Raw genomic sequence first — 18794 nt, forward strand, 5'->3', positions numbered from 1 at the left:
GGATGGGGCGGGTCCGGGTCCGAGCGGAGGGGGCGGGTCCGGGAGGAGGGGGCGGGTCCGGGTCCGAGCGGAGGGGGCGGGTCCGAGCGGAGGGGGTGGGGCCCGGGAGGATGGGGCGGGTCCGGGAGGAGGGGGCGGGTCCGAGCGGAAGGGGCGGGTCCGGGAGGAGGGGGCGGGGCCGAGCGGAGGGGGCGGGCCCGGGAGGATGGGGCGGGTCCGGGAGGAGGGGGCGGGTCCGAGCGGAAGGGGCGGGTCCGGGAGGAGGGGGCGGGGCCGAGCGGAGGGGGCGGGCCCGGGAGGATGGGGCGGGTCCGGGACGAGGGGGCGGGTCCGAGCGGAGGGGGCGGGTCCGGGAGGAGGGGGCGGGCCCGGGAGGATGGGGCGGGTCCGGGAGGAGGGGGCGGGTCCGAGCGGAAGGGGCGGGTCCGGGAGGAGGGGGCGGGGCCGAGCGGAGGGGGCGGGCCCGGGAGGATGGGGCGGGTCCGGGACGAGGGGGCGGGTCCGAGCGGAGGGGGCGGGTCCGAGCGGAGGGGGTGGGGCCCGGGAGGATGGGGCGGGTCCGGGTCCGAGCGGAAGGGGCGGGTCCGAGCGGAGGGGGCGGGCCCGGGTCCGAGCGGAGGGGGCGGGTCCGGGAGGAGGGGGCGGGTCCGGGGGAAGGGGTGGGGTCTGGCCTGGTTGATAAGGCGCAAACGCGGCACCATTCGGCCAGTCGGTTTGTGCTGGGACCGCGGCTGCTGTGAAGATGTTGGCGGAATTCGAGCTGTGCCCCGGGAGGGCGGTCGGCGGCGACCAGCCGTGTTTCATCATCGCTGAGATCGGCCAGAACCACCAGGGCAGTATGGACATCGCCAAACAGATGATCCGCATGGCCAAGGTAGCGCCTGGACCGTCCCTGGGGCCGGGGGGAGAGAGGTACACCCCCTCCCCACCCCCTCCCCACCCCACCCTCCACACCTCCTCCCGGCCGCTGGCTCATCCATTGTCATGGCCCGGTGTGGAGCAGGCGGAAGATCCCGGTGCTAGAGCAATGAACAGCACCCTCCCGGGGAGAGGGGCTCCCTCTGTCCCACAGTCCCCCCCCCCGGTCCACACCGTTATCATGATGCAGTCCCTCGGATGCTGCCTGAACTGCTGTGCTCTTCCAGCGCCACTCTCATCCAGAGTCTGGTTTCCAGCATCTGCAGTCATTGTTTTTACCAAATGACTTTAACCTCCTGTTTAACTCTGCCCACTCTGTGTGTGTTGTACACCCCAGTCCAACACCGGCATCTCCAAACCATCTCCTCCAGAAGCTGCTGTCCCCAAGCCCCAGTGACCTGACCAGCTTTCCCACCACCACCCTCCAACCTCACCTCCTGACCCTCTGAGGGGATTTATTCCTAACCTGACCACCAGCCCTCCCTAGCCCAGCCCAGCCCAGCCCAGTAGAGGGTATATTGGAATGGTAGTTCAGAGTGCAGAAGCTGGAAATCTAGAATTAAATTGAAATGAGGGAGGTGGCCTGGTCAGGTAGGTTCTAGAAAGTAAAATCACAAAGTTTCAGAAAATGTTAAATACGTGAAGCCTTTTCAGTTGGGTGTAAGAAAACAAAAATCTGAAATGGGTCAGGAAAGAATAAATGATGCATTGATATTGGGATAAAGCCAAAGTATTGGTGGGATGATTCTGCTGATGTTACTAGTTTTCAGATGTCTGTTTGGACAGATCACAATTGCCACAATGACTTGTATACTGTACCTTGTCACTAAATGTGGCAAGCAGCGTGCAAGTGAGAATTTTACACTGAAACACAAGGTGAAGTAAAGTGTTGCCAGACAAGCTGATAGACATCTTTATGCAGCAAGACATCAACATCCAGGTTTGGGCTTTATAACTGACAAAACATTTTTGTTCTCTGTAAGTACCAAACAAAACCACTTCAAACAAGCGCATTTAACAGAAAACAGATGCTGGTGGAATTCAGCAGGTCTGGCAACATCGGAGTTTGTGTTGGGTCCAGTGATTCCAAATCTCAAGAGCAAATCTAATCAATGTCTTGATATTAATGACAACATCTCGCTGCTGAATTCCACACTCAATGACCTGGGGGTTACCATTGACCATAAACTGAAATAGATCAGCAATATTAGTACACTGGCCCTGAGAGCAGGGCAGAGGAAAAGAATCCTATAGCAAGTTCACTTACCTTCTGACTCACATCGCAGGTCCATCTACAAGGCACAAGTCAGGAGTTTTTGGAATACCATCCACTTAGCTGGATAGGTGCTGCTCCAACAGCATTCAGAATCTTAACCATTTAGAACCAAGCAGTCTGTTTGATTGTTACCCCACCAATCACCTTCAAGATTTGCTCCCTTCATCACCAGTGCATTGTATAGTGCAGCGGTGTGTAACATCAACAAATGCACTGCAGTAACTCATTTAAAGGCTTTGTCAACAGCACCTCGAACTCCCATGTCTGAGTCTATCTTTAGTAAGTTGTACTGCAGCAAGCCAAGAAAGTAGCTCACCTTTTTGAGGGCCACTCGAGACTGGCAATAAATGCTGGTGACAGCCATGTCCCACAAGACAATTTTTTAAACCTTTGGAATGCATAACCATGACCATCTGACGAGCAAGGGCAGTGGTACGTAGGGACACCATGACCTGCAAGTTTCCCTTCATCTCTGTCCCTATTCTGAACTGGATGTATGTCCCTGCTTCTTCAATGTTGCTGGGTCAAATCCTGGAACTCCCTCTTTAACAGGATCATGACTGTCCTTACAGCAAGTGAACTGCAGTGAATCAGGAGTACCTTTGCTCATGCAATGAGGGATGGGCAATAAATGCTGCTCTAATCAGCAATGTCCACATTCCGTGTAGAATTTTAACACTTCCCTATTGGATAAGTTTGGTTCTGTTGATTTATTTTAAACAATGTTCTAAATTTTTTTTGATACAGGAAATATCAAGAAGAAATAGGATCAAGATGAAATAGCTTTCATTTTTCCTAAAAGGTTTCAAGGTTTAGTTGGTTCATTTACAGACTTTAGTAAATAAACTTGGCATCTCTAATAACCAGTCTCATTAATCATTTAAGTGAAGAAATAAGTAATTGTAAATTTATGCTGCATTTGAGGTTTTTTTCATAGGAATGTGGTGCAGACTGTGCAAAGTTCCAAAAAAGTGAATTGGAATACAAGTTTAACACGAAAGCATTAGAAAGGCCTTACAATTCCCCGCACTCATGGGGACCCACATATGGAGATCACAAGCGCTACCTGGAGTTCAGTCATGAGCAATATAAGGAGCTCTCCAAATTTGCAGAAGAAGTTGGAATCTTTTTCACAGCATCTGGAATGGATGAGGTATATCCTGTTTTTCTTCTGCAAACTTGTTTTTTTGAGATTGAAACACCCTAAAATGACTGTGCAAAGCTGTTTACATGAATAGATTTTTATTACAAGCTATGGTAGAGATGGAGATTTCAGGTGATTGCAAATCTTTATTCACTGTAGTCTGGTATCTAAATACCTGCCTAAAAAGGTTCCTGAAGGTCAAACCATATCTTTGCTGTCCTAGCTGTAACCATTGCATACTGACTACATATGTTCACAAACTCAAGGTATCTTGCCCAGTTTTTGGCAGAATATTAAGCCCAGGATGGTTTTGGTGCCTCCAGTTAAGCTTACCACCTTGCTCCATAACCTGCTCCCTTAATCGACAAAAAATTACCATCTGTCTTTTGTTTGTTTAAAAAACAAGACTCAAAAATTCTCCTTTAGAGGAGAGTTCCAGGTTTTCAGCATATTTTATGAAGAGGTATCTTGTGACTTCACTGAACAATCTAACTGGACTTTAAAAATTATGCCCCTGTTCTGATCCCTTCCAACCCAAGGAATTGGGACATAAGAGGAACTGTCAAATGGTTCAGTTCTTGATCATGAACACTGTCACAAGTTAAAGGACTGGTGTATTTCTCCGATCTGACTTGATGCTGTCATGTTTCCAATTCTGGTGGAGACCAGTTGCAGCCTGTGTACAGCAGAGGGGGATTCTGGCTGTAATTTGTAGAAAAATATTCATGGGAACAAAACTTGTTCAAGAGCCACATCTTGTTGTGGGGGTATTGAGACTGGGAGTAGGAGATAGCAGAAGGTTGTGTAAAATTGATTTGGACCTGGTAGTGGGCAGTGTGCATGGCTACACCTATAAGAAGCATCTACTGTTACTGTTTTATTCAGTCAGCCATCCATGACTGCTTTCCTTCTGGCTAACTCAATACCTTTTTAACTTTTATGACTGAAGCTTCATTTGAGTTAATGCCATTTGAGCATTTTCTCAGTAGGCATAGACTGAGATCAAGATTGTTGAGGGAGGGGCAAGAAAGTGAGGAGAATTAGAGATTGAAAGGATACAGCAGAACATCTGGCTAGGTAGCAATGTTCAAATGGAAAAGAGTCAAACACTTACTGTAAATCTGTGCAGTGTTTAGGTGAGCTGTTCTTCTGTTTTGCAGATGGCTGTTGAATTTCTTCATGAATTGAATGTGCCTTTCTTCAAAGTTGGGTCTTTGGACACCAATAACTTCCCATATTTGGAAAAAGCTGCCAAGAAAGGTAAAACAACTCTGCAGAATTGTCACTGTTCAGTTTCCAGTCATACTGATTATTTCTCCTTCGGCAGGTCGTCCAATGGTGATCTCCAGTGGAATGCAGAGCATGGAAACAATGAGAAAAGTTTACAACACTGTCAAACCCATCAATAATAAGTTTTGCTTTCTCCAGTGCACCAGTGCATACCCACTGGAGCCAGAGGACACTCACCTCCGTGTCATCACTGTGAGTATCATGTTTAAACATTTCTCTCATTAAGGCTGGTTTGCATGTCTGGCTGTACTTTGGGCAAATTTTCCCCACTTTCTGGCTTCCCCAGTGTTTATAGAATGTTGCAGCATAGATTGAGGCCATTCAGTCCCTGAGGTCTGTGCCAGCTCTTTGAAAGTGCTATCCCATTAGCCTTTGAATATAGGTTAGAGAGTATGTGATAGTCAGTCCTACAGCACAGAGACAGGTTCTTCAGCCCAAACTGGTCCATGCCCACCCACACTAATTCCATTCTCTGCACTTGGCCCATATCCTTCTAAACATTTCCTGTGCATGTATTTATCCAAATGCCTTTTAAATATTAATGTATCTGCCTCAACCAACTTGGTTGGCAGCTCATTCCCTATGTGTAACACCCTCCTGTGTAAAAGAAAAACATTGCTCCTCAGGTTCCCTTTTATTCTTTCCCTTCTAACCTTAAACTGATGCTGTCTAGTCCATGATTCTTAAACCCTGGGAAAAAGACCCTGTCCATGAACCTCCGATATAATACACTTCTATAAGAACCTCCCATTGGTCTCCTACACTCTAAAGAGAGGTTCTAGCTTGTCTAACCTCTCCCTATAACTCAGACCCTTAAGTTCTGGCAACATCCATCAGAAAGGTCTCCAATCAATTTTACATAATGCTTTTGCTATTCTCAACTCTCTACCTCACTGGCAAAATCCTGGCTGCTAATTGTAGAAGGGTACTGACAAGTGAACACTATTACCTGAGATCCCCATCTTGTGATAATGATGGGTATGGAGCAGGGACTACCCTTGTATGGTAAGACTTCTGCTAGCCACACTGGCAATTGGTAACAAAGACATTTTTTATCTTTGACACACATCAAATGGAACTGTTGTTCTGCAGATTGGTGCTATTTCTTTCTTCCTGCTTTCAGGAATACAAAAAAGAATTTCCAGATGTTCCAATAGGATACTCTGGCCATGAAACTGGGATTGCCATAAGCATAGCAGCAGTGGCAATGGGAGCTAAAGTTCTGGAACGTCACGTGACCATGGATAAAACCTGGAAGGGTAATGATCACCAAGCTTCACTGGAGCCCAGTGAACTGCAGGAACTTGTTCACTCGATCCGAATTGTGGAAAAAGCATTTGGATCTCCCATCAAGCGCTTGCTCCCATGTGAGATGGCCTGCCATAACAAGGTGTGTTACCTGTGAACAGTTTGTGGCAAACCATCTTAAATGAGTGTTTGAAATTTATCTCTTTACATGAAGTACAGAAAGACAATGAAAAGAACAGGTAAAAGTTTAGATTGTTCAGCATGAACAACAGTGAACCTCGTAGTGGTGTACACATTGGGAATGAGCAGCTTCTCATGTGTTAAGTTTTTTTTTTTTCTGATTTAAGGTTTGGCTTAAACTAAGATTGCAGATCAATTGCATATTGAAAGAAATTGGCAACACAATCCACAGGATTATAAGTTAGTTTGATCAGTACGGAATGTAGGGGACCTGTTGCATTAAACAGTTAAATACTGTTTTTAATTTGAGTTTTTCTAACTTGTTTATAGTTGGGCAAATCTGTCGTGGCCAAAGTGACTATTCCTGCAGGAACAAAACTGACTCTGGATATGATGACTGTGAAGGTGGCAGAGCCTAAAGGCATTGAGCCGGATGACATCTATAAACTGGTGGGGAAGCAAGTTAACACCCAGATCAATATTGATGAAACAATTATATGTGACATGATTGCAAATTATAGCAAGAAGTGCTGAGTTTCTACAAAAATGGTACAAGAGTTGGACATCCTAGAGTTTTTAAACTTCCAATATCCAATGTGTTTGGCTACATCCAATCATGCCTTTTAATTTATATTGCGCTTTTGGTTGTGGGGGGGAGGAGGGTGTTGTAGTTACACTTGTATAATTGCCTATCAAATCAGTGAAATGAAAACTGCTGTATCAGAGCGATGGTTATTTGAATAAAGATGGTGAAACTGGAGGAAAATATATAGCTTTGACTTCTGATTCAAACTATTCACATGAAAATAAAGCCATAAATGTTCAATCTGTTTCTTTTGTAGACCAAACTGTTTGAAATAAATCAAAACAAAATGTCACAACCATTAACAGTGTCGTCATTTACAATCCACCATCTGTTGTGTACAAAATGTACATCACTCCTCCCTCAGCAATATTTGCTGCTTTCCTGCACAGAAGATAGCAGACTATATTGAAATGAGGAAAAGCATTTGGTGGACACTGAGCAGGAGAGAAGAATAGTGCAGCCCAGAACCAAATCAAGGGAAAGAAGAGGAGTGGGATTTTGAAAGTGCAGGAAGTGAGCTAACCAGGAAACTGATCTCAGTGATGGGAAAAGGCCTAACTGAGTACAGTAAGAGATAGATATTTGTGTTGGTTAGGTGTTTGTAAGGCCTAATGAGTCATGGCATCCTTTAGTATTTAGTTGCTAACAGCTAAGTAGGAAGGGTAGTTAAGAACAGCTGGATACTGTAAATAAGGAGAAAGTGAGACTGGAGATGTTGGAGATCAGAGTCAAAATGTTTGCTGCTGGAAAAGCACAGCTGGTAAGGCAGCAGCTGAGGATCAGGCAAGTTGACATTCTAAGCTTAAGCTCTTCATTCCAGTCACCATTTACTTTTTGACACTTTAACTGATCACCACATCTCCATTAGCAAGTCTAAGCACTTGTAACTATTGTATGTGATCAGTTAGTGCTAGTTGAGCAGTCTTTGCCATTTTCATGTAATCTGCCTCTATGATTGTTTGTGAACACATTGCAGAAATAGATCAGGTTTGAACTAGGATTTAAACATGAATGGTGCAAGATTTGCCAAACTCAAACTGATCAGGAGGAGGCAATTCAACCCCAGCAGACTGCTTCATTATTTTACAATCATGGCTGATCTCAACTCCACTTTCCTGCCAGTTTGTCATAACCCTTCCCTTGTTGCCAATTACAAACCTGTCTATTTTCTCCTTCAAATTACTCAATGTCCCTGCACCCACTGCTTTCTGGGGAAGTCGATTCTACAGTTCCCTGAGAGAAATAATTTCTCATTTGTTTGAACTCTGCCACCTCTTATTCTAAGATTATGATATTTCATTATAGAGGAACTATCCTTTCAATGTTTACTTTGTCAATCCCTTTAGTATCTTGTATACCTCAACTAGATCTTTTTACATTCTTCTAAGCTCCAGAGAGTACAAGTACAAATTGAACAAATGGCTGTGGTTTTGGTGTTTAGACACACAACTCTCCCAAAGTTATTTCTATTTCTCCTACTCCTGGTCTGCCACCTAATGTTAGCTTTGTTATGGAACTGGTTTTTAATATTCATTCAAGAACACCAAATTGGCATGTAGGGGCAATGGGGACTTGATAATGAAGCTTCAGTGGAAGAAAGGTTTAAATCTATCTCCAAACATTTAAATCATGGAGCAGAGTAACTTTAAAACCTCTGGTACATGGTTTCTGTGGTCATGAGTTTTACACTTTTCATGTAACAACTTGAGCTTTCTGAAGGAGGAGAGCGCAGGTAAGAGGGGAACAAGGAAAGGAACAACTGAGCACAAAAATTAATTGTAAGACTGTGGAATATGTAATGTAATGAATCAGTCTCTGTTTTTAACATAACTTACCCTACAGGAACTTGAATATTATAGAGTCCTACAGCATGGAGACAGGCCCTTTGGCCCAAACCAGTCAATACCAATCAAAATGTCTGTCCACACTAACCCTATTTCCCTGCACTTGGCCCATATCCTTCTAATCCTTTCCTGTCCATGTATTTGTCCAAAATCCTTTTAAGTGGTGTTAATGTACCAGCCTCAATAGTTTTGCTGGCAGCTCATTCCATTGTGTACCATTCTCTGTGTAAAATAGTTGCCCCTCAGGTTCCCTTTTATTGTTTCCCCTCTAACCTTAAGCAGATGCACTCTAGTTCTCAATTCCCCAACACTGGGAAAAAGACTGCATTCACCCAATCCATGCCTCTCATGACCTTATAGAAGGGTATAAGATTCCCCCTCAGTGTCCTATGATCTAAAGAAAAAAGTCCTAGCTTGTCCAACTTCTCCCTATAACTCAGACTGTCAAGTCATAGAGATGTACAGCACGGAGACAGACCCTTCAGTCCAACTTGTCCATGCCACCCAGATAACCCAACCTGATCTAGTCCCACCTGCAAGCACCCAGCCCACATCCCTCCAAACCCTTCCTATTCATATATCCATCCAGATGCCTTTTAAATGTTGCAATTGTACTAGCCTCCACCATTTCCTCTGGCAGCTCATGCCACACACGCACCATGCTTTGCGTGAAAAAGTTGCCCCTTAGGTCCCTTTTATATCTTTTGCCTCTCATCCTAAACCCTATGCCCTCTAGTTCTGGACTCCCCCTCCCCATGGAAAAGACCTTGTCTAGTTACCCTATCCATGCCCCTCACAATTTTATAAGGTCACCCCTCAGCCTCCAACGCTCCAGGAAAAGCAGCCCCAGCTGGTTCAGCCTCTCCCTGTAGCTCAAATCCTCCAACCCAGGCAACATCCTTGTAAATCTTTTTTGGTCAACCTTCCTGGTCACTTCATCAAAGAACTCCAACAAATCTGTGAGGCATGATCTCCCATGCACAAAGCCATGTTGACTATTCCCAATCAAAACCTGTCTTTCCAAATGCATGTATATATTACATCAGAATCTTCTCAAGTAACTTACCCACCACAGATGTTAGCCCAACTGGTCTATAGTTCTCAGGCTTTTCTTTGCAGCCCTTCTTTAACAAGGGCAAAACTTTGCAGTACTCTCCAGTCTTCCAGGACCTCACCCAGAGCTAATAATGATGCAAAAATATCAGCCAGGGCCCTGGCAATTTCTTTTCTAGCCTCTTGCAGTGTTCTTCGATTATATCTGGTCAGAACCAGGAGATATATCCACCTTCATACATTCCAATATATCCAAAACCTCCTCTATTGTGATATGGACGTTCCCCAAGATATTACCACTAACTTCCCCAAGTTCCCACGTCTTCATGGTAAACACAGAGGAAAAATATTCATTAAGGACCTCACCCATCTCCTGCAGTTCTACACATACATGTGCATTTTGGACCTTGGGGAGCCCTATTCTCTCTCTAGATCCTTTAATATATTTAAAATACCTCTTTGGATTCACCTTAATCTTCTCAGCCAAGGCTATCTCGTGCCCCCTTTTTGCCCTTCTTCAGTAAACTCCTGTATCCCCTGTATAACTCCAGGGATTCCCTTGATCCCAGCTGCCAGTACCTGAGACATGCCTCCTTTTTTATGGTCAAAGCCTCAATATCTCTTGTCATCCAGGGTTCCTTATTCCAGTCAACCTTGCTTTTCAACCTCACAGGAACATATAGACCTTGAACTCTAGCTATCTCACATTGAAAGGGGTCCCTTTGCCTGCAAACAAACTACTCCAACCAACCCCTCCAAGCTCCTGTCTAATTCCATCAAAATTCACCTTGCTCCAATTTAGAACTTGTTTGTCCCTCTTCTTAACTATTTTAAAATTAATAGAACTGTGGTCACTGGTCCCAAAGTGGTTCCCCCACTGTCACCTCCGTGACCTGTCCTGCCATATTTCCCAAGAGTAGGTCGAGTTTAGCCCCGTCCCGAGTAGGACTCTCTATACATTGCTTGAGGAAACGTTCCTGTATGCACTTAACAAATGTTAATTTGAGAATTTCAATGATTCATCAGACTTTGAGTGAAGGACTTTCTCCTTCTCTGCATTCTAATTTGAAAGAGTTCATCCTTGGGATGTTAACATCTCTGGTCAGGTCTGCATTTATTGTCCATCCCTAATTGCTCAGTGGGCAGTTAAAAATAAGCCACATTGCTGTGGGTCTGGAGTCACATGTAGGCCAGACCAGGTAAGGATGGCAGTTTCCTTCCCTAAAGGACACTAAATGGCTTCCACCTCATTCTGAGACTCCCTAGCCTTCAGATAGCCTCCCGGCATCTGCACTGGGAGATGTAAGAGTTTTATCCATTACTTAACAGTTTTACTGGTTGGATTTTTACTATTGATGCAAGTAAGTCAAAATGGGAAATTTCTTGACTTGCCAGATGACTTTTGTTTTAAGCTCCCCCATTACATTTGCTCTGGCATTGCAGGGGTGGAGCATAGTCACTTACCCCAGAAGCATATTGTAGGGAGCCATGGAGGTGGACATGCGCCAAGATGGATGGTTTGAAAACACACCTCAGTTCTGTGGAACTGAGCCTAACAATCCCCATGTCCCTTCCTTTTCCTCAATGCACCCTATTGTTCCTAGAACATGTAGATAGTAGAAAAGTACAGCACAGTACAGCCCCTTTGGCCCTCGATGTTGCGCCAACCTGTGAAACCAATCTGAAGCCCATCTAACCTACACCACTCCATTATTATCCATATGTCCATCCAATGACCTTATAAATGCCCTTAAAGCTGGTGAGTGTACTACTGTTGCAGCCAGTGCATTCCACGTCCCTACTACTCTCTGAGTAAAGAAACTATCTCTGACATCTGTCCTATATCTATCACCCCTCAATTTAAAGCTATGTCCCCTCGTGCTAGCCATCACCATCCAAGGAAAAAGGCTCTCACTGTCCACTCTATCTAACCCTCTGATTATCTTATATGTCTCTATTAAGTCATCTCTCAACCTTCTTCTCTCGAACGAAAACAGCCTCAAGTCCCTAAGCCTTTCCTTGTAAGACCTCCCCTCCATACCAGGCAACATCCTCGTAAATCTCCTCTGAACCCTTTCCAAAGCTTCCACATCCTTCCCATAATACGGTGACCAGAACTGTACATAATACTCCAAGTGTGGCCACACCAGAGTTTTGTACAGCTGCAGCATGACCTGTGCTTTGAAACGCAATCCCTCTACCAATAAAAGCTAACACACAGTATACCTTCTTACAACCATATCAACCTGGATGGCAAGTTTCAGGGATCTATGTACATGGACGTTGAACTCTCTCTGCTCATCTACAAAAATCTTACCTTTCGCTCAATACTCTGCGTTCCTGTTACTCCTTTCAAAGTGAATCACCTCACACTTTTCCACATTAAACTACATTTTCCACCTCTCAGCCCAGCTCTGCAGCTTATCTATTCCCTCTGTAACCTACAACATCCTTCAGCACTATCCACAACTCTACTGACCTTAGTGTCATCTGCAAATTTACTAACCCATCCTTCTACGCTCATCTCCAGATCATTTATAAAAATGACAAACAGCAGTGGCCCCAAAATAGATCCTTATGATACATCACTGGTAACTGAGCTCCAGAATGAACATTTCCCATCAATCATCACCCTCTGTCTTGTTTCAGCCAGCCAATTTCTGATCCAAACCACTAAATCACCTTCAATTCCGGAACTCCTTATTTTTTGCAATAGCCTACGTGGGGAACCTTATCAAACGCCTTACTGAAATCCATATACACCGCATCAACCGCTTTAACCTCATCCACCTGGTTGGTCACCTTCTCAAAGAACTCAATAAGGTTTGTGAGGCATGACCTACCCTTCACAAAACAGTGCTGACCATCCCTAATCAACTTATTCCTCTCTAGATGATTATAAATTCTATCTCTTATAACCTATCCATCACTTTACCCACAACCGAAGTAAGGCTCACTGGTCTATAATTAACAGGGTTGTCTCTAATCCCCTCCTTGAACGAGGGAACAACACTGGGTATCCTCCAGTCTTCCAGCATTATTCTTGTAGACAATGATGACAAAGATCAAAGCCACATGCTCCACAATCTCCTTCCTGGCTTCCCAGAGAATCCTAGGATAAATCCCATCTGGGCCAGGGGACATCTATTTTCACACTTTTCAGAATTGCTAATACCTACTCCTTGCGAACCTCAATCCTATCTTAATTCCTGATGAAGGACTTTTGCCCGAAATGTTAATTCTCGTGCTCCTTGGCTGCTGCCTGACCTGCTGTGTTTTTCCAGCATCATACGCCCGACTCTAATCTCCAGCATCTGCAGTCTTCACTTTCACTCAATCCCATCTAGTCCAGTAGCCTGTATCTCAGTATTCTCCTTGACAACATTGTCTTTTTCTCGTGTGAATACTGACGAAAAGTATTCATTTAATACTTCCCCTATCTCCTCTGACTCCACGCACAACTTCCCACTACTATGCTTGATTGGCCCTAATCTTACTCTCGTCGTTCTTTTATTCCTGGTATAACTATAGAAAGGCTTAGAGTTTTCCTTGATCCTATCCGCCAACGACTTATCATGTCCCCTCCTGGCTCTTCTGAGCTCTCTCTTTAGGTCTTTCCTGAATAACTTGTAACTCTAATTGAGCTTTCACGTCTCATCCTTACATAAGCCTTCTTCTTCCTCTTGACAAGAGATTCAATTTCTTTCGTAAACCACGGCTCCATCATTCAACCACATCCTCCCTGCCTGACAGGTACATACTTATCGAGGACACACAGTAGCTGTTCCTTTAATAAGCTCCACATTTCTATTGTGCCCATCCCCTGCCCATCCTATGCATCGTGAATCTTGCCTAATCGCATCATAATTGCCTTTCCCACAGCTGTAACTGTTGCCCTGCGGGATACACCTATCCCTTTCATCGTTAAAGTAAACATAACCGAATTGTGTTCACTATCACTAAAATGCTCATCTACCTCCAAATTTAACAAATCAAATTCCTGTACCTTTTCTGTAGCCATCATGGGAAAATTTCAGGAACAGTGTGGAGATTGGGCTAGCAGAGGTATAAAACTTCTTACAGTCTAATATCCTTCTCCCACAAGATACAGTGATAAACAAATCCATGAAAACTCATTGAAAAAGATAATTTAAAATCTTTCAATTGTAAAAAGAAACAATTCAGTAAGCACATTAAATACAACTAATGCATTTCACATCAAAGTGTGAAAGCAGCATCCCCTTGGTGTGTAGTGTTTTTGAAGCTTTTGATACAGGCCAACAATTGATACTTATCGCCTGGGAAATATCAGCAATGAACTCTACTGAAACTGAGGAAATAGATTATAACTTTTAACAAAATTAATTTCCAGATGTCTAGCAGTCCAACTTTGACCATCAACTTCCAACTGTATTTTAATTTTTTTTTTAAACAACTGGTGATGTAAAGAACTTCAGGGCATGACACTTGTACAGACTTTATCCACCTTTCATATGTATTTATGTTTAATCCATGAATTTGTGTCCTTCATGCTGGGTCCAGAGTGAAATGGACTGTTTGAACACAGCACTCTAAGGATTCTGAGTAACCCAAGATGGAGGATCGGAAAACTGTGTCAGTAAGAGCTGCAACTTTTTTGAGATTTTTTTTTCAGCATAGGAGCTGATTTCCTCGAGTTCTAGGAGCAGTAATTGCTGTTTTATAAGCTGTTGCATTGTTTTAGAATTTTGGGGAAAAAAGATCAAAACAATAGCACTTTAAAAAGTAAGACAGACAAAGGGCAGTGACCATATGGGCAGCGATTCATATGGTGAAAGAAATATACACTGCTGTCTGACCCAGCAGTAATCTGCATAGCTGCTGCCTTTACTGTCTGGTTTCAAGTATCTCTGGACATCGGAGTTTGTTCTAAGAAAAATAAACAAAATTCACCGTTGACCTTGGAGAAACGTGTGTGAGTGAGCTGTCAGTGGGGGAGCATCTAGTGGCTTTTTAAAGTATAACCTTACTTTTGGATGTAGGTTTGCTCGCTGAGCTGAAAGGTTCATTTCCAGACGTTTCGTTACCTTACTAGGTAACATCTTCAGTGGACCTCATTGGAAGCAATGCTGAAAATTTCTATTTATATGTTTGGGTTTCTTTGAGTTGGTGATGTCATTTCCTGTGGTGATGTTATTTCCTGTGATGAAGTCACTTCCTGTTTCTTTTCTCAGGGGGTGGTTTTTGGGGGTCTAACTCGATGTGTTTGTTGATAGAGTTCCAGTTGGAATGTCATGCTTATAGGAATTCTTTTGTGTATCTTTGTGCAGATAAATTAACGGCACAAATCATCGTGAATGATTATGATGTGGCTGGCATTAGAGAGACATGGTTGCAGGGGGTTCAGGATTGGCAGTTAAACATCCAAGGATTTACAATTTATCGAAAAGACAGGGAGCTGGGCAGAGGGGGCGTGGCTGACCTGTTAGATAAGAATGAAATTAAATCTATGGCACTGAATGACATAGGGTCAGATGGTGTGGAGTCTGTGTGGGTGGAGTTGAGGAACCACAAAGGCAATAAAACCATGATGGGAGTTATCTACAGACTTACTAACAGTGGTCAGGACCAGGGGTGCAAGACGTACCGGGAAAGAGATGTGTCATGTCAGAAAGGCAAGGTCATGGTGATCGTGGGGACTTCAAAATGCAGGTGTACTGGGTGAATAACATTGCCGGTGGATCCAAAGGGAATTCCTGGAATGCTAACAGGATGGCTTTTTGGAGCAGCTTATGATGGAGCCACAAGGGAGGGGCTATTCTGGACTTAGTGCTATGTAAGGAGCCAGACTTTATAAAAGATCTTAAAGTAAGGGAACACTTAGGAAACAGCGATCATAATATGGTAGGGTTCAGTCTGCAGTTTGAAAGAGAGAAGGCAAAATCGTAAGTAATGGTGTTGCAGTTAAATAAAGGTAATTATAGGGGCATGAGAGAAGAACTGATGAAAATCAACTGGAAGGAGAGCCTAGTGGGGAAGACAGTAGAACAACAATGGCAGGAGTTCCTGTGTGTAATTGGGGACACAGTACAGAGATTCATCCCAAAGAAAAGAAAGGTTATCCAGAGAGGGGGGATTAGGCAGCCATGGCTGACAAAGGAAGTCAGGGAATGTATCAAAGAAAAAGAGGCAGCCTATAAAGTGGCCAAGAGCACTGGGAAATCAGAAGGTTGGGAAGGCAAACAGAGGATAACAAAGAGAGAAATAAGGAAGGAGAGGATCAAATATGAAGGTAAGCTAGCCAGTAATATTAGAAATGATAGTAAAAGTTTCTTTCAATACATAAGAAACAAACGAGAGGCAAAAGTAGACATTGGGCCGCTCCAAAATGATGCAGGAAGACTAGTGATGGGAGATAAGGAAATAGCTGAAGAACTTAATAGATACTTTGTATCAGTCTTCACAGTGGAAGACATGAGTAATATCCCAACAATTAAGGAGAGTGGGGGGCAGAGTTGAGTGTGGTAGCCATTACAAAAGAGAAAGTGCTAGAAAAGCTAAAAGGTCTAAAAACAAATTAACCTCCTAGCCCCGATGGGCCTCATCCTAGAGTCCTGAGGGAGGTGGCTGAGGAAATAGTGGAGGCGTTGGTTGTAATCTTTCAAAAGTCACTGGAGTCGGGGAAAGTCCCAGGTGACTGGAAAATCACTGTTGTAACCCCCTTGTTCAAGAAAGAATCAAGCCAAAAGATGGGAAATTATAAGCCGATTAACCTAAGCTCGGTTGTTGGTAAAATCTAGAATCCATCGTTTTGGATGAGATTTCTAAATTCTTGGAAGTGCAGGGTCGGATTGGAACAAGTTAGCATGGATTTAGTAAGGAAAGGTCGTGCCTGACAAACCTGTTAGAGTTTTTTGAAGAGGTAACAAGTAGATTAGATCAGGGAAATCCAGTGAATGTTATCTATCTAGACTTCCAAAAAGTATTTGATAAGGTGCCTCACGGGGAGGCTCCGCAGAGCACAGTGGAGGCCGGGATGTTGAATATCTTCAAGGCAGAGATTGATAAATTCTTGATCTCACAAGAAATTAAGGGATACAGGGAGAGTGTGGCTAGGTGGAGTTGAAATGACCATCAGACGTGATTGAAAGGCGGAGTGGACTCGATGGGCTGAATGGCCTTAGTTGTACCCCGATGTTTATGGTCTTATTGTCTTTAAACAGATTAATGAAGGTAGAGCAGTAGATGTGGTGTACATGGATTTTAGCAAGGCATTTGATAAGGTTCCCCATGGTTGGCTCATTCAGAAAGTAAGAAGAAATTTGACTGTCTAGATACAGAATTGGCTGGCCCACTGAAGACAGGGGGTGGTGGTAGATGGAAAGTATTCAACCTGGAGCTCGGTGACCAGTGATGTTCCCCAGGGATCAGGTCTGGGACCTCTGCTCTTTGTGATTTTTATAAATGACTTGGATGAGGAAGTACAAGGGTGGGTCAGTAAGTTTGCCAATGACAAAAAGATTAGTAGAGTTGTGGATAGTGTGGAGGGCTGTTGTAGGTTGCAACAAAACTCTGACAGGATGCAGAACTGAGGTGATACGTGGCAGATCGAGTTCAACCTGGAAAAGTGTGAAGTCATTCACTTTGGAAGGTTGAATTTTATTTCAGAATACAGGCTTAAAGGCAGGATTCTTGGCACTGTGGAGGAACAGAGGTGTCCATGTTCATAGATCTGTCAAAGTTGCCACCCAAGTTAATGCGGTTGTTAAGAAGCCATATGGTGTGCTGGATTTCATTGAATTTAAGAGCCATAAGGTTATGCTGTAGCTCTATAGAACCCTGGTTAGACCACACATGGTATATTGTGATCAGTTCTGGTCCCCTCATTATGGTCTTATCGTCTCAAAGCAGATTGAGGAAAGTAGAGCAGTGGATGTGGTGTACATGGATATTAGCAAGGCATTTGATAAGGTGGTTGGCTCATTCAGAAAGTAAGAAGAAATTGACTGTCTAGATACAGAATTGGCTGGCCCATGGAAGGATGTGGAAGCTTTAGAGAGGGTGCAGAGGAGATTTACGAGGATGCTGCCTGGACTGGAGGGCATGTCTTATGAAGGAAGATTGAGGGAGGCTAGGACTTTTCTCATTGGAGTGAAGAAGGATAAGAGTTGACTTGATAGAGGTGTACAAGATGATGAGAGGCATAGATAGAATGGATAGCCAGAGACTTTTTCCCAGAGTGGACATGGCTGTCACGAGGGGGCATAATTTTAAGGTGATTGGAGGACGGTTTAGGGGAGATGTCAGAGGTTCTTTACTCAGAGAGTGGTGGGTGGGTGGAATGCACTGGCAGCAGTGGTAGTAGTGTCAGATATATTAGGGACATTTAAACAACTCTTGGTAGGCACATGGAAGATAGTACAATGAAGGGTATGTAAATTAGTTTGATCTTAGAGTAGGAATAAAGGTTGGCACAACATCGAGGCTGAAGGGCCTGTACTGTGCTGTAGTGTTCTATGTTTGATGTTCTGTCAGATTGCACCGATCGGCGGTTTGCGGCAATGAGGAATTTACAGGAGTTGAGGGTGTGATGGATGCAGGGAGGGAGATAAACTGAAGATACAGTCAGATAGATGGGTTACCTTCAGGAAAAGTTGGAGGGGTAGGCAGATAGTGCAGGACTTTCCTGTGGCTATCCCGATCTCAAACAAGTATGCTGTTTTGGAAAATGCAGGGAGTGCGGGAGGCTCAGGGGAATGTAGCACTGACAGCTAGGTTTCTGATACTGAGGCTGGCTCTACTGTAATGAGGGGTACGCCAGGTCCCAGGTGACCAGTTGTGATAGGAGGTTCTCAGTTAGAGGCACAGACGGACATTTCCAAGGTCGACAATGAGACATCAGAATGGTGTGTTGTCTCCCTGAAGCCAGGATCAAAGGTATCTCAGTACAGAAGATTCTCCAAAAGGAGAGGGACTAGTAGGAGGTCGTTGTAAACATTGGAAATAATGATTTAGGAAGTGAAAAGGATGAGATTCTGATGAGAGAATATAGGAAGTTAGACAGGAATTTAAAAAGGAAGTCCTCAAGAGTTGTAATATCTGGATTACCTCCCGGCATGCGAGCTATTGAAGATAGGAATACCAGGATACAACAGACGAATGCGGGCTGAGGAGCTGGTGCAGGGGAGATTTTTGATCATTGGAATTTCTTCTGGGGTAGAAGTGACCTGTACAAGAAGAACGGATTGCACCTGAAATGGAAGGGGACTAATATAC

The 18794-nt window shown here is 44.1% G+C and overlaps 2 protein-coding genes across 2 annotated transcripts in view; one reads left to right on the forward strand and one right to left on the reverse strand.

Moving 5' to 3' along the window:
* The window catches only part of LOC122539556 (clathrin light chain A-like), a 70299-nt gene extending 67692 nt beyond the window's left edge, over window positions 1-2607 (reverse strand). The window contains exon 1 of the mRNA XM_087979845.1: window positions 2511-2607. Within this exon, the coding sequence (XP_087835971.1) occupies window positions 2511-2607 (97 nt within the window). The remainder of the gene's footprint in view (window positions 1-2510) is intronic.
* nansa (N-acetylneuraminic acid synthase a) lies at window positions 688-6940 on the forward strand. The gene is made up of 6 exons (XM_043674536.2): window positions 688-874; window positions 3132-3347; window positions 4499-4598; window positions 4666-4820; window positions 5752-6018; window positions 6387-6940. The coding sequence occupies exons 1-6, from the start codon at window positions 743-745 to the stop codon at window positions 6588-6590; spliced, it is 1074 nt and encodes a 357-aa protein (XP_043530471.2). The 5' UTR covers window positions 688-742; the 3' UTR covers window positions 6591-6940.
* The last annotated feature ends 11854 nt before the right edge of the window (window positions 6941-18794 follow it).

This window comes from Chiloscyllium plagiosum, unplaced genomic scaffold (genome assembly GCF_037043375.1).
Source record: "Chiloscyllium plagiosum isolate Xiang-an unplaced genomic scaffold, Cpla_swu_hap1 HiC_scaffold_36, whole genome shotgun sequence".
NCBI lineage: Eukaryota > Metazoa > Chordata > Chondrichthyes > Orectolobiformes > Hemiscylliidae > Chiloscyllium > Chiloscyllium plagiosum.

What these genes read in the sequence shown, in the direction of transcription:
- nansa (XM_043674536.2), top strand. Translation starts at nt 743, where the DNA reads ATGTTGGCGGAATTCGAGCTGTGCCCCGGGAGGGCGGTCGGCGGCGAC. An exon ending in GGAAAAAGCTGCCAAGAAAG is followed by an intron (nt 4,599 to 4,665) that starts GTAAAACAACTC and finishes CTCCTTCGGCAG; the next exon opens with GTCGTCCAATGGTGATCTCC. An exon ending in AGATGGCCTGCCATAACAAG is followed by an intron (nt 6,019 to 6,386) that starts GTGTGTTACCTG and finishes ACTTGTTTATAG; the next exon opens with TTGGGCAAATCTGTCGTGGC.